Source organism: Macaca thibetana, chromosome 14, assembly GCF_024542745.1.
Source record: "Macaca thibetana thibetana isolate TM-01 chromosome 14, ASM2454274v1, whole genome shotgun sequence".
Taxonomy (NCBI): domain Eukaryota; kingdom Metazoa; phylum Chordata; class Mammalia; order Primates; family Cercopithecidae; genus Macaca; species Macaca thibetana.
Window position 1 is genome coordinate 64,259,772 of NC_065591.1, and position 13,626 is coordinate 64,273,397.

At 55.9% G+C, this 13,626-nt stretch overlaps 1 protein-coding gene and 1 long non-coding RNA gene across 10 annotated transcripts in view; one reads left to right on the forward strand and one right to left on the reverse strand.

The window, feature by feature from the left end:
• Nucleotides 1-13,626, forward strand: part of LOC126935316 (uncharacterized) — a 342,634-nt gene that overhangs the window by 213,519 nt on the left and 115,489 nt on the right. The gene's annotated exons all lie outside the window — the stretch shown is intronic.
• The window catches only part of ARAP1 (ArfGAP with RhoGAP domain, ankyrin repeat and PH domain 1), a 68,402-nt gene that overhangs the window by 23,565 nt on the left and 31,211 nt on the right, over nucleotides 1-13,626 (reverse strand). For 6 of the 9 annotated variants that reach the window (XM_050756050.1, XM_050756052.1, XM_050756049.1 and 3 more), the window contains 8 exons: nucleotides 5,565-5,731; nucleotides 4,909-4,976; nucleotides 4,190-4,353; nucleotides 3,945-4,088; nucleotides 3,161-3,230; nucleotides 2,764-2,884; nucleotides 2,098-2,300; nucleotides 1,584-1,690 (listed from right to left, as the gene is read on the reverse strand). In XM_050756050.1, coding sequence (XP_050612007.1) covers nucleotides 1,584-1,690; nucleotides 2,098-2,300; nucleotides 2,764-2,884; nucleotides 3,161-3,230; nucleotides 3,945-4,088; nucleotides 4,190-4,353; nucleotides 4,909-4,976; nucleotides 5,565-5,731 — 1,044 coding nt within the window. The remainder of the gene's footprint in view (nucleotides 1-1,583; nucleotides 1,691-2,097; nucleotides 2,301-2,763; nucleotides 2,885-3,160; nucleotides 3,231-3,944; nucleotides 4,089-4,189; nucleotides 4,354-4,908; nucleotides 4,977-5,564; nucleotides 5,732-13,626) is intronic. The other 3 variants (XM_050756051.1, XM_050756053.1, XM_050756055.1) reach the window with 1 other exon arrangement.

Genomic DNA, 13,626 nt, shown 5'->3' on the forward strand with positions numbered 1-13,626 from the left:
CTCCTCCACAACCTAGCACGTGCAATTTGCAAAGCTGCCAAAGGTGGAGCCAAGACGCCAAGCTCACCTTCCTGTGCTTGCGCCCAAATGCAATGAGTCACGCATGCGAGCTGGAGGAGGCCCTTTGTGTAGAACACCAAGTCTACCTCTTTAGGGTTGATGACAACAAGAAACCCGGGAATGGGCAGGCCTCTCAGACTGACAATCAGAGAACGCCCGTCAGGTGGGGCTGTAGCTGTGTGGTAGTTAAGGTCTATGGCAAAGAATCTCAGGCCAAGGATGTCATCAAAGAGAACTTCAAATGCAAGAAATGAGCAAATAAAAACTTATCTCTCAAAAATAAGGCCCCCCAGCAGTCAAAGCAGTTGGAGTAAAGAGGCTGACAGGCACGGGTGGCCTAAGAGTGAGGAGGCAGGCGCTGGGGCCAAGGGTCCACCAGGCCCGGGCCAGAAGGGTGACAGCAGAGGGATGGGACCAGATGGGATAAAAAGGAAAGGCACGGGCCAGGTGCAGTGGCTCACCCCTGTAATCCCAGCGCTTTGGGAGCCCGAGGTGGGTGGATCACCTGAGGTCAGGAGTTCCAGACCAGCTTGACCAACATGGCAAAACCCGATCTCTACTAAAAATACAAAAATTAGCGTGGTGATGTGCACCTTTAATCGCGGCTACTTGGGGAGGCCGAAGCAGGAGAATCACTTGAACCTGGAGGCAGAGGTGGCAGTGAGCCGAGATTGTGCCACTGCACTCCAGCCTGGGAAACAGAGCAAAACTCTGTCTCAAAAAGAAAAAAAAAGGAAAAGCATGAGTCCTTCCCTCTTGGTTGGAGAGACAGGCCCCTGGGAAGAACAGGGAGCTGAAAGCGGGAGGTGACTACAGCCGTCAGACATGCAGGACAGAGCTCAGCAGAAAGATCCCGCTGGAGATAGACACCTGCGCTAAGAGCAGAGAAGTGGGAGGGTTGGGGGTGATGCTAGTGTTTATTGACCAGTTACTACCAGTATTACAAACACTTCCCCAGGAAACTGAGGCACACAGAGGCCAAGTGATTTCCCAGGTCACACAGCTAGTCAGTGATGGACCCAGGATTCAAACCCGGGCATAGTTCAGTACATCAGAGGTAGTGGCTGAAGGCCTGGGAGTGGGCAAGGCTGCCCAGGGAGAGGGCAGAGGACAGAGAAAGACACCAAGGGACAGCTAAGGTTAGAGGAAACCAAGACGGCAGAGCCTTGGTGGCCCAGAGACAATGCCTGAGGAGCAGCCTCATGAGAGACAAGAGCACTCTCCAGGGGTGGTGCAGGCATAGGGGCAGTGGGTGCAGGAGGCCAGCATGGGCAACCCCTGAGCAGCATGGCGGGCAGGGGAGGACAGCAGTGGCCAAGCGGCACAGGGGAGAGTGAGACCTCTTAGGAGGAAGGGAGATCAGAGTGAGTTAGCAAGTGACGGGAGAGGGGCTCCACAGGTGGGGCAGGGCGGAGCAGGTGAGGGAACCAATCCCACAGGAAGGGGCAGCCTCCCACGTTGAGCAAAAGGAAAACATTAGGAAGGAGTGAGGATGCCGGTGAGCCAAGAGGATGGAGGGTCACCTGAAGATGCGGTAGGGCGTAGTGAGGTCGAAGCTGCGCCGGTCCACTTCCTTCACGTTGCCCACGCTCATGTCGATGAAGGTGATGCCAATGCCCAGGTGGTACTCCTGGAGGGCGGGTGGGATGGGATGAGGGCAAGGCTTTAGGGGCAGGGCATGAGGCTTGGGACGGGGAGAGGAAGGGAAGGTAGTGCAACTCAGGGACTGGGGGGGTGCCCAGGAGGGAGACAGCGGGGGACACGGGAAGCTGGGCGGGGCAAGGGGCTGCAGGTTCAGGGCCCACGCAGCAATGAGCAGAGGTGCGGGGGCGCAGGGGCCAGGGCAGGGACTGGAGGGTGATGCTCAGAGCTTGGGGGAAGTGGTCAGAACTGGTGAAAGCGAGGACACATCCAGGCAAAGGGCTGGGCTCAGTGCAGGAAAAGAGGGAACAGAAAAGGCAGAGCTAAGGTCCTAGGTGAGCCTGGGGCAGGGTAGGCGGGCATGGGCAGGGGAGAGGTTCTGTGACCCCTTAGCACCTCTAGATTCTTGTAGAGCTGCACTTTGTCCCCGACCACGGCCACATACAGCTTATTCTTGAAGCCACGAAGCTCCAGGCTGCCAGCGCGGTCAGGTTGCTCTGAGCCTGGAACTCCCAGCAGATAAGCGCTAGAGAGCCGGGCCCGGGCACGCTGCTCAGCCATGGCCTGCTGCAGGGCCTGCATCCACTCCTTCCGCTCCACTACAGGAGAAGGGTGGAGGAGTAAGCCCAAGGTCGGCCTGGCAGGGAGCCCCTCAGGGGTCTCCTGGCCCTAGGCTCCTCAGGCAACATCTCCTCTAGAAAGCCCACCCAGATTGCCCCCCTATCATTTTGCTCGACTTCTCTGACTTGAACGAGCTCAGGCTCAATCCCAGCTTTGCCACTGATGCTGGGTAAGTGACCTCACCCCTCCAAGCCTGCTCCCGCTGATTGTGTGGTTCTGAAGAGTCAGTGACCATGCCAAGCAAAGAGCTGGTCACAGAGGGTGCCCCCTTCCTCCACCCACCTCACAAAGGGACCACGTCTCCCTGGATGTGATGTGAGAGGACAGATGTGCCATGCTTCTCTTCCCCCTCCTCTGCCCAAACTTCCAGTCTTCTCTACCCACTTACACACACACACACACACACACACACACACACACACAACACTCCACACTCCCCACCATCACTCTCTGCCCGGAAGGCAAAGGTCCGGTTGTTTGTAATCACTTCAAACTTCTGGTCCCCGATGGCAGCCACGCGGGAGATGCAGGCCACAGAGATAAAGCGCTTAGAGTAAGCGTCCTGGGGGAGAGACAGGAGCTGTATTATGGGACCCAGCACCTCACTGACTCCCCCAGCCTCAGCCGAAATGAAGGCTGCAGCCCTGTCTCCTGCAGCTGGTCAGAGACAAGACCCTGTGCTGACCCTGACTGCAGCAGAGGGCCAGGAGGACATGGGTTAAGGGGTCAGACTTAGAGCTCTGGCGAGGACTCCTCTGGGGAGGGACGCCACCTCGTTCCAGTGTTGGGGCCAGCCTAGGCTACAGCAGGGTCGCGTCAGGACTGAGGCAGGCCTCACCTTGTTACTGTCAAAGTATCGCAGGTGATCAGCATCCAGTCTCACCCATCGTTTCTGATAAATGTAAGATCTGGAGAGGGAGAGGGACAACAGGCAAATGACTGGGGGTGGGAGGACACGTTCCAGGACTACTCCAGCCCTCAGAAGCCACACTCAGAGTGAGGATCAGCCAGGTTCTAGGGAGGAAGGATCCCAAATGGCCATTGGCAAGAAGATGGATTTTACAGCAAAAGTGACTGAAGTCAGACTCAAAGTAGCACATCTCTTTTATTTTATTTTATTTTATTTTATTTATTTATTTATTTTGAGACAGGGTCTCACTCTGCCACACAGGCTGGAAGGCAGTAGTACAGGCCTAGCTCACTACAGCCTCAGATGCCTGGGCTCAAGTGCTTCTCCCACCTCAGTCTCCCAGGTAGCTAGAACTACAGGCATGAGCCACCGCACCTGGCTAATTTTAAAATGTATTTGTAAAGACAAGGTCTCGCTATGTTGCCCAGAGTGGTCTCAAACTCCTGGCCTCAAGCAAACCTCCCACCTCAGCATCTCAAGTGCTGAGATTACAGGTGTGAGCCACCATGCCCAGCGATCTCCCAATTTTCAGGGCAATAAAATGGGTCTGGAGGGCATCATCGGTGGTCGCAGTCTGCCTGGAGGGAGACCTGTGCAAATCATCTCAGGCCCTTCTGGCTTTCAGATCTGTGATACCAGCATCCTGGGGTCCTGGACACCACCCCCCGCTCCCCCATGCAGAGCACGGCAGGACCCAAGAGGCCTCACTCACCCCTGCGGTGGGTTCTTGTCCAGCCAGCCAGCCTTGATGACTGGTGTGACGGGGGTGGAGCCCCCAGGCGGCCCGTCCATGGGGTGTGGCGCAGCAATTGTGCTGGGCAAGGACAAGCTCAGGCTGCTGGTGTGCCATCCGCCACTAGCGAGAGATGAGGGGATGGGGGGCTGGGCTGAGGAGGGGAAGAGGGGGCGGGCTGGGGTTGGGCTGAGCAGTAGGAAGGAGGGTGGCTGGACACTCACTTGGGGACGCCCTCATAGGCGTGGTCATCCTCATCCTCATCCTCTTGGTCATCCCCAGACAGTTCCTCTCCCTCGCTCAGCAGACTGGCCACACGCACGGCCCGTGGGACTCGGCTCAGTGGGGGCTCCTCCTGCCCCCGAGACCCACTCAGCGTCATCCTTTCCTTCAAACCACAGATCACACCCACCCGGGGCTGCCACACCCCCTCTGTCCACACAGCCCCGACCCGCACAGCCCAGCACTTTTAGTTCTGTTTCCTCACACTCCCCTCCCCCTGCCAGCAGAGACCACACAGGGACCCAGATCACAGGGACAGGAGAGCCAGTGGCAGACACCGACCTAGGACACAGACAAAAACAGAAAGATAAAGGGACCGAGAAAAGGACTGCAGGCTAGGGAGGCAAGACAGACAGACACGGGAACGCAAGAAGTGAAAGACAGACAGACACTCTGGGATAAGACACGAGCTCCTAACACAGAGGGTGGGGGGAGGCCACATGCCCACACACATGCAGCCAGGGCCTGGGCCCCGACCCCTGGCCCAAGGCACTATGGCTACACGTGACTCCTGACCCCTGTATGGCAAGTGAGGTGGGGAAAGGGGAAGCCTCCCAAGAAATGGCTGCCCACTCTCTATATGGTGGTCCCCAGGATCTGACAGGCAGCTGGGTACCCCCCCAACACACTGACAGGCAGACAGTCCCATGCCTGGCCCTACCTTCTTGGTCATCACTCTGGCTGGGGCCCCTGGCCCCTCCTCTGGGACCTCATCGTAGTCAGAGTCATCTGGTGAGAGAGGGGTTGGGGGGACTCAGGGCAAGGGGCCTGGCCTCCTCTCCTGGGGCACCACACTGGGCTTCACAAAGCCTCCCCCATGCCAAGACCCCCACCCCCACTTCTCCCTGGCTTTCAAAAAAAGGCACAGGGGATAGGAAGTGTGATTTATACCCTCAGGCCTCAGGACGGCACTAAAGGGTGGCAGAGGAGAGGCTGGGACACCACAGGGAGGTCTGAGCCAGTGGTGAGCCTGGGGATCGGGGTAAGGACTGTCAAAGGCAACATGAATCAAGAAATGTCGCCAACCCCAGGAAAAGCAAACCACCCAACACCATGGAAAATCAGACCATGGGTAACCGGCAAAGCTGGCCATGGCCCCACACTTAACAGTCAGGAGGCCAGACAGGTGGGCACTGTCTCCATTGTGAGGATGAAGAGAATAGCGCTCAGGGAGGCTGTGACCTGCCCAGGGCCACAGAATGGGCTGGTGGCAGGGTTGCACAGAAAGGAGTGTGATCCTTGCATACCCTCCAGAGGCCTGATCCCAGGGATCCCAGGCCATCCACCCAGAGCCACATCCCCTGCTGCAGCACTCACCGAACTCCGGGAACAGGCGTACTGGCTTTGGAGGTATCTCCGGGGGGCAGGGAGGTGGAGAGGGGGGCTGGGGAGGCCCCTGAGGGAGGGCGGACAGGGGATCCTCAGGCTCTGGCTGGGGAAGGGATGACAATGGCAGCAGTGACTCCTCCTCCTTGGTGGGCAGGCTGGGAACAGAACAAAAGTTGGGCATCACTAAGCAACAGAGCCAAGACTGAAACATACTGAGCCCCCAGCTCACCCGAACTGCAGCAAAACTCAGGCACTACACAAACTCACGCAGACACGAGCCCTCCTGCACACAGCCCTCCTCAACTCATCTCCCAGAAGATGAGTTCCTGGTTCCCCGAAGCCTAAAGGAAGCAGGCACCCTCTTTGACCTGAATGAGGTGGTCACCTATCCCCAGTGCTCTAGCTTTTAGTCACATGTATCCACTGGGTCTCCACATTGAAGGAAGGATAAAGATCAGAATGGGGAGTCAGGGAAGGCTTCGTGGAGAAGGTGATGCTTGACCTGAGCTTTTAAGGATAAGAAGGCATTGACAGCAAAGAGAAGGAACAGCATTGAAATGAGCTGCAAAGCCCAAGGCACAGACTAGAGCCTCAGAAACCAATTCCTAAGGCCCTGAATTGTGGGTCTCTTGTCTCGAGATCACCTTGCTCTTGCCCAGATTTGGATATTCACTACCTCCTGGTGCCCTCAGACTCCTGAAACTCACCTGATCCCACCAGACCCATCTCCCACAACACCAGCACCTCACCTCTGCTACCACTCCCCAGGGAACCCTCCCCTGATTCTCCAAGGCCAGGTTCAGGGCCTCCTGGGCTCTCACAGCCACACAGTGTTCCCATCTGTCTCAGTACAGATCACATTGCTCCTGGCAGGCTGTCTTCTGAAGGGCTTTGGCATCAAGGACATGAATTTGAATCCGGCCTTAGTTTCTAAGTTCTTGTGTGTCCTGGGCTGAGCACCTAGCCCCTCTGAGCCTCAGTTTCCTCTTCTGTAAAACGGGGGCTATATCACTGACCTGGCAGGGTGCTAGAAGGATTAACCAAGACAGGATGTGTCATGTGCCAGCACACAGGATGTGCAGGGACCATAGGCTGAAACAAGGTGCCTGAGCCCTGGAGGCCTGGCCCCACCAGCTGTCTCTGCCACTGTCCTGCAGGGGCCAAGGAGGAGAATCAGGGTGGACGGGCAACTTCCCCCTGGGTTATTTTTGGCCTTGTCTGTTGCCCCAGTGTTCCTGGCAATGGCTGACGGTGTGGGGCCACCATGAAAGCAAGGAGGGGCTGGGAGGAAGTGACAGGGTCTGCCTGGGGTGTGGTCATGATGCCAGGCCTTTCCTCCTGCTGTTGCCTCCACCAATAACACCCTTCTCCCTGTTCTCTGCCTGGGAACATCCATTCATTTTTTAACTTTTTTTTTTTTTAAGAGACTGGGTCTTACTCTGTGGCAGACTGGAGTGCAATGGCACAATCACAGCTCACTGCAGCCTCAAACTCCCGAACTCAAGTGATCCTCTGACTTCAGCCTCCCAAGTAGGTGGGTCTCAAGGTGTGCGCTACCATGCCTGGCTAATTTTTAAATTTTTTGTAGAGACTGGGTCTTGTTATGTTGCCCAGGCTGGTTTTGAACTCCTGGCATCAAGCAATCCTCCCACCTCAGCTTCCCAAAGCAATCCTTTAACTCTAAAACCACATTTCCCTTCTCTGAAAGTCTTCCTTGACCCTCCTTTATGCTGCTGTCCATTAAGACCTTCATACAATGGCCGGGCGCGGTGGCTCATGCCTGTAATCCCAGCACTTTGGGAGGCCGAGGTGGGTGGATCACGAGGTCAGGAGATCAAGACCATCCTGGCTAACATGGTGAAACCCTGTCTCTACTGAAAATACAAAAAATTAGCCGGACACAGTGGCAGGCGCCTGTAGTCCCAGCTACTCAGGAGGTTGAGGCAGGAGAATGGCGTGAAACCAGGAGATGGAGCTTGCAGTGAGCCGAGATGGCGCCACTGCACTCCAGCCTGGGGCACAGAGTGAGATTCTGTCTCAAAAAAAAAAAAAAAAAGACCTTCATACAAATTATTCTAAATGACATTTTTCAAAGTATCTCCTTTGTGCCAAGATATGAACCCTGACTCCAAAGTTTATGAGCTTCTTAGGACACTTGGCTGCTTCCACATCACCTTCTACTAAACTTGTCTCGTTTCTCCAGGTATAGATAAAAGTTAATCAATCCCTTTCCTCTTCTGTGTGAAGAGCTGGCCTTTGACTAGGTTTCTAGCTCTGTTCCCCTAGAAACCTGCAAACAGTGGCGTGTCAGCCATGTTACCAGGCAACCACTGCCTTTGGCAGCACGGCCTGCACAGGAACAGTGTCCGGATGGAGAGAAACTATAAGCAGATTCTGTACTTGGTAGAGAAACCGGAGCTTTGCTTCGCTCAGTGTGGTGACTTGCAAACTGGGCACATCCCACATAGGGAGTTGAAGCCACACCTGTGTGGATGTTAGAAGACTACCGGCCCCTTAGGCAAGAGCTTTCAAAGCCAGGCTGGCTCCCTGTGAGTCACTATCCGCTGTGAGACCCAGTCCTTCACTCCTGAGCTGTCACTTGGAGGGTCACAGAGAATGGCTCCTGGACAGCTGCGTGGGCTATGGCTCGGATTGCTTCAAAGACCCCATGGCAGACGAAGGCCTGCCTCTGTCCTGGCAGCAAGCTGCTCCCCATCCAACGGGCCTCTCTGGGAATCTGGGGCCAAGGGGTGGGCCTGCGGGAGTCTTGAGTCGGAATATACTCTCACAGCTGGACCTATGAAGATCCCCCGGTGGACACTGCACCAGGCTGTCTCTCCTACATGACCTGAGTCCCTTTGGGGCACGGGCAGCATCTGACTTGGTACCCCCGCCCAGTCAGTAGCAAGAGCATGCGGGCAAGGTGGGTGGACAGGTGAGCAGGTAGATGGCAGGTGGAAGGGAAGGCAACGGAAGGGGTGAACGATGACCAAGTGACTGAGGGGAGTGCCTGAAGGCCCAAGAGCATGACCTGGGGTGCTGGCCCCAGCTGGTCACCTGCGATTCCCTTAGAGACTTTTTTTTTTTTTTTGAGACGGAGTCTCGCTCTGTTGCCCACACTGGAGTGCAGTGGCCGGATCTCAGCTCACTGCAAGCTCCACCTCCTGGGTTTACACCATTCTCCTGCCTCAGCCTGGGACTACAGGCGCCTGCCACCTTGCCTGGCTAGTTTTTTGTATTCTTTTTTTTAGTAGAGACGGGGTTTCACCATGTTAGCCAGGATGGTCTCGATCTCCTGACCTCGTGATCCGCCCGTCTCGGCCTCCCAAAGGGCTGGGATTACAGGCTTGAGCCACCGCGCCTGGCCTCCCTTAGAGACTTCTTGACGGGCAGATCAAACCATCACTGCTACCTCCCAGAGCCCAAGAGGAAGGGGCCTTGGAAACCCAGCCTGGGATCGGCAGAGAGCAGAATTCCAAGCTGTCAGGCCAGGGCCAGTCAGACCTCAGTCCAAGGAGATGGGGATGGGTGTCATCCCTCCAAAGCCAAGCAGGATTGAGGGAGCCTGGCTCCCAAAGCTCCCCCAGGTCTGAGGGCCAGAGCTGAGGGGAAGGTGGTAGCCATAAATAAAAACTGCCCACCTGCTTGTCCTCATCCCTGGGGTCCGGCAGCATCAGCCCCCTTCCTCTGGCACCACAGTGCATCTCCCATCACTGTCCTGATCAGCTGCGAGGGGTCTACCCATCTCGGGCAGCAGGCGGGTTCCCTGAAGCAAGCTCCACACCCTCCTTCCTCATTGGGGTATCTCCAGCATGCAGCAGGGACTTACAAACACCTGGATTCATTAACTGTGTGTATGTGTGTCTACGTGTGTATGTTCTCAGTCATTTTCTCAGCACTTGACATGGATTCTTCATTCATCTACTCACAGCGCTCTGTCAGGTAAGGCTCGTCATGATTCCACTTTACAGAGGAGGAAACCAAGGCACAGAGATGCTAGGTTATTTGTTCTTGATGCCACAGCTGGGATTTGAACCCTGGCAGCCCAGAACCAGAGCTGAGCAAACGAGGCCATGCCAGGGTCCCAGGGCTCCTCTGAGGCCAGCCTCCTCCCATGGGCAGCCAGGTCTCAGGACCCATCTGAGAGGGAACACATCACTGCCCTGCCACGGCAAGAAGGCAGAGGGAAACCAATGCACAGGGCTCCTCTCCCAGCGGAGCTTCCACAGGGAAGGGACCGTGTCTGATGAAGGTGGAACAAAGGGACCTCTCAGAAGCATCTGGGAAATTCTAGCCACCTTCTCCAGGAAGTCTCCTGGCTGCTCCCTGACTGCCTGCTTACCACAGGGTATCAGGGCACTGCTGAGTCAGGACGGAGCCCAGGAAAGGAGAAGTGCTTTCGGGAAGGCACAACATGTGGGAAAACCCCAGGGAAAAGGCAGTGACCCCCTACCGAGAACAGGGCCCAGAGAATGCCCCCACCATAGCCCAAGTCCCAGCCTCTTACTGCTTGCACCCCTAAGAGTAGGCCCCGTTCCAATCCCGAGGTCCAGCTGAGGCCTGGCTTGGATGTCACCCACTGACTTGTCACCCACTGGACCACGTCCTCAATGGCAACACCTCCAAGCCTTCACACAGTTTCATCCTCTTCTGCCCTCTCCCTCCCAAAGCCCACAGAAGCCCACCTCCACCTCAAAATGCAGCTCAGCCAGCCTCCTCCTCTAGGCAACCTCCAAGATTCTCCCACAGAGCTGCTCCCCACTCACCCTGCACTGCAGCTCCCTGCTCCTTCAGTCTTCTCTCCTCTACCCAAGGGGCATGTGAACCCACGTGCTTACCCACTATTCCCAAGAGACTAGGCACCCCAGGCAGCTAAGGGGCTGGTTCACCCTAGCCTGGGCCCTCAGCTTAAATCTATTTTATAGAATCAGAGACAATACACACAGCAGACCTCATGCCTGGGGGTTAGGGGACATGGGGGGTATGCAGAATGCAGAATGCAGAATGGGTAAGAGGAGGGTGCAGCTTGTGCAGAAGTCGAGAGGCAGACCACGGACCTCCCATCCTCATTGGGGTATCTCCAGCACTCAGCAGGGACTTACAAACACCTGGATTCATTAACTGTGTTTGTGCGTGTCTACGTGTGTGTGTTCCCACGCATTTTTTGAGCACTTGGCATGGATTCTTCATTCATCTACTCACAGAGCTCTGTAAGGTAAGGCTCGTCATGATTCCACTTTACAGAGGAGGAAACGGAGGCACAGGGCTGTTGGGTTATTTGTTTTTGATGCCACAGCTGGGATTTGAACCCTGGCAGCCCAGCACCACAGCTGAACAAACAAGGCCATGCCACGGTCCCAAGGCTTCTCTGAGGCCAGCCTCCTCCCACGGGCCACCAGGTCTCAGGACCCATCTGAGAGGGAACACATCACAGCCCTGCCCACGGTCACCCTCCTCTTACCCATGACCACATAGTTCATTGTATAAACCAGAAACACTTCTAAGAGTTAAAAGAGGCACTATTAATAAATATGTCAGGACAGTAGGCATAAACAGGGCCTGTCCCAGGTCAGATGAGATATGTGATTACTCAATTAACCAGAGACAGGGCTTTGGAGCCAGGCAGACCTGGGCTTGAACCCAGCTCAACCACTCATTGGTTTGGGACCTTGAGTAAGTCCCTTCCTTTCTGAGCCTCAGTTTCCTCGCTAATCTGTCTCCAGGCTTGCTGATAATTCAGTAAAGAAGGGCCACTTGAACATGGCATCAGCAGAACCTCTTCAACTTGAAGGAGACCCAGGCCCTACAGGCTGAGCCAGGAACCAGCTTCATAGCCTTAGCAGCCTCTGATGCCATCTCCTTTTCCTTCACCCCCACCCCTTCCTATCTTTCTGTCTACACCAATCTCTGGCCGAAAGAACCAGGTCTCACTGTGACAGAAGGAAGGCCACAGAGTGGAGCAGTCTGCATATCTCAGGCTGACCCTGGACTCACCCTGATACTCACACTCCAGCCCTCGCTGACTGAGCTGCAGTCTATCAATGCATACTTACAGGCCTTTGATACCCTGTTCCTTCCACCTGGAACACCCTCCCCTGCCTGGCCAACTCCTACTCCTCCTACAAAAAGCCCAAATCATACATCCATCCTCCCCACTACTGCAGGCCTCCCCTCACATCTCAGGCTGATATGGGGCCTCCCTGGGGCTCCCCACAATTCTGATCACTCAATATGTTCATATCAGTCAATGTGTGCTTCACTGAACTGCCTCAGAGGACTGAGGACCCAGACCTAACCCCATCCTACAGTCACCACCTCCCCACAAGATGTCACACAGGTCTTGGGGGGACCTGGCCCAATCCCAGCCCCTGGACTCTCACCATCAGGGCTGCGGGTCCAGTGATCTGGGGACACCTGTGTCCCACCCTGATGTCCCCTTTCCACAGGGGTAAACTGTCCTGGCTGCCCGCTTCCTCAATCATGCTCTGGACTCTCAGGGGCCCAGGCCTCAGTCCTATGCCTCCTGCTTCCTCTGTGGCTTCGTCCTTCCTCCTCCATCATGAACTCAAAGGTCATCCCCTCCAGCACTCTCCTGGTTCTGCTCTGCTCACTTCTGCCAAGCCCCCAGCATAGACAGCCCTTCCTAGGGTCTCACTTGCTAGAATGGGATGTCCACAGTCTGCCTCTCTTAACTTCTGCACAAGCCGGGAGCCCCTAGGGCCAGTCCTCTCCATGCCACCAGCAGTTCCCAGCACAGAGGGGACTTTCAGTAAGTGTGTACTGAATGACCACCACCCTACTTGCATCCTCATCACTGGAGGTCAGTAGCTCCCCAACCTCTCCACACGGCAGCGCCCAGTTAACCTGGAGCCCATCCTCACAACTGTGCCTTCACCCAGCTCTCAGCACTTCTCCCTGGGACAACAGCTACCACTCGCTAAGCACTCACTATGTGCCAAGCATTCTGCTGGGGGCTTTTTTTCCACGTATTGACCCGGGATTATTAACTCCATTGTGCTCAGGACATGCCTCCTCCTCCAGGAAGTCCATCAAACCGCTCCCTCCTCTAAGCCCACACAACCTGTTTGGCCTTCCACAACCAGACCTACACTCAGCTTCCCCACTGGCCAGCCCTGCTGTCCGGGCAGGAGGTGGCAGAGGTCCCTTTCCCATGGCAGCTCTAAGCACTTCCCAGGCCTGGCCCTGTGCTGCCTCCTGAGGGCAGCAGCGGGAGGAAGTTTAGTCCTCAGGGAGCTCACAGAAGTACTGAGCCCTTCCTGGGCAGAAAGAGCAGGTGCAGGTATCTGCTGGGCCCTATGGAAAACATGAGCCAGGGGCACAGGGCAGGGCTAGAGAGCGCCAGGTGTGTGGATAGGACTTGGTTAGAGGTCTATGTCCCCAGTAACCCGAGCACAGGATTGTTGAGTTCATTAGGAATCTACGGTAACTGAGGAAAGGGGAGACCAGCCCCCACACTCCATAAGCACCCACTACAGCACCATTCCTGGGGAGGAGGGCTAAGAAGCACACCATCTCCCCATCACCCCGATCTGGGGGTGGGAGGTTCAGAATCACAGCACCCTTGAACTTGACAGTGAAATAAGCCAAACTAAGCCTCCCCGAGGGAACACCCAGAGGGGTGCAGGGAGCTGGGAGCAGAGAAGTGAGGCGATCAGCGCCAGGCCCCCAAGGGGCAAGAACCCCAAAGAGGAGCATTCTGTGGGGCAGAGTCTGAGAAAACCCCGGAAAACAGGCACCGTGGGCTCCTGGTGGACTCAGGAGAGGCATATGGGGAGGTGGAGACCTAGAAAGCCCAGGGGAGAGGGAGGGGTGAGACAAGGGGAGAAAAGGAAAAGGCAGGAGAAAAAGAGAAGAAGTGGGGAAAGTAAAAGAAGACAAAACCCTAAGAGAAAAAAAGAGAAGGGGAGGAGAGCAGCACAGAAAACCAGGCCGGAGGTGACAGACAGGGACTTCAGCCCTCCCAGGGCCTCCCTCCTACCTGCCCAACAGCAACAACAGCAACGGCAGCCCCTCGCTTACCCTCAGATGC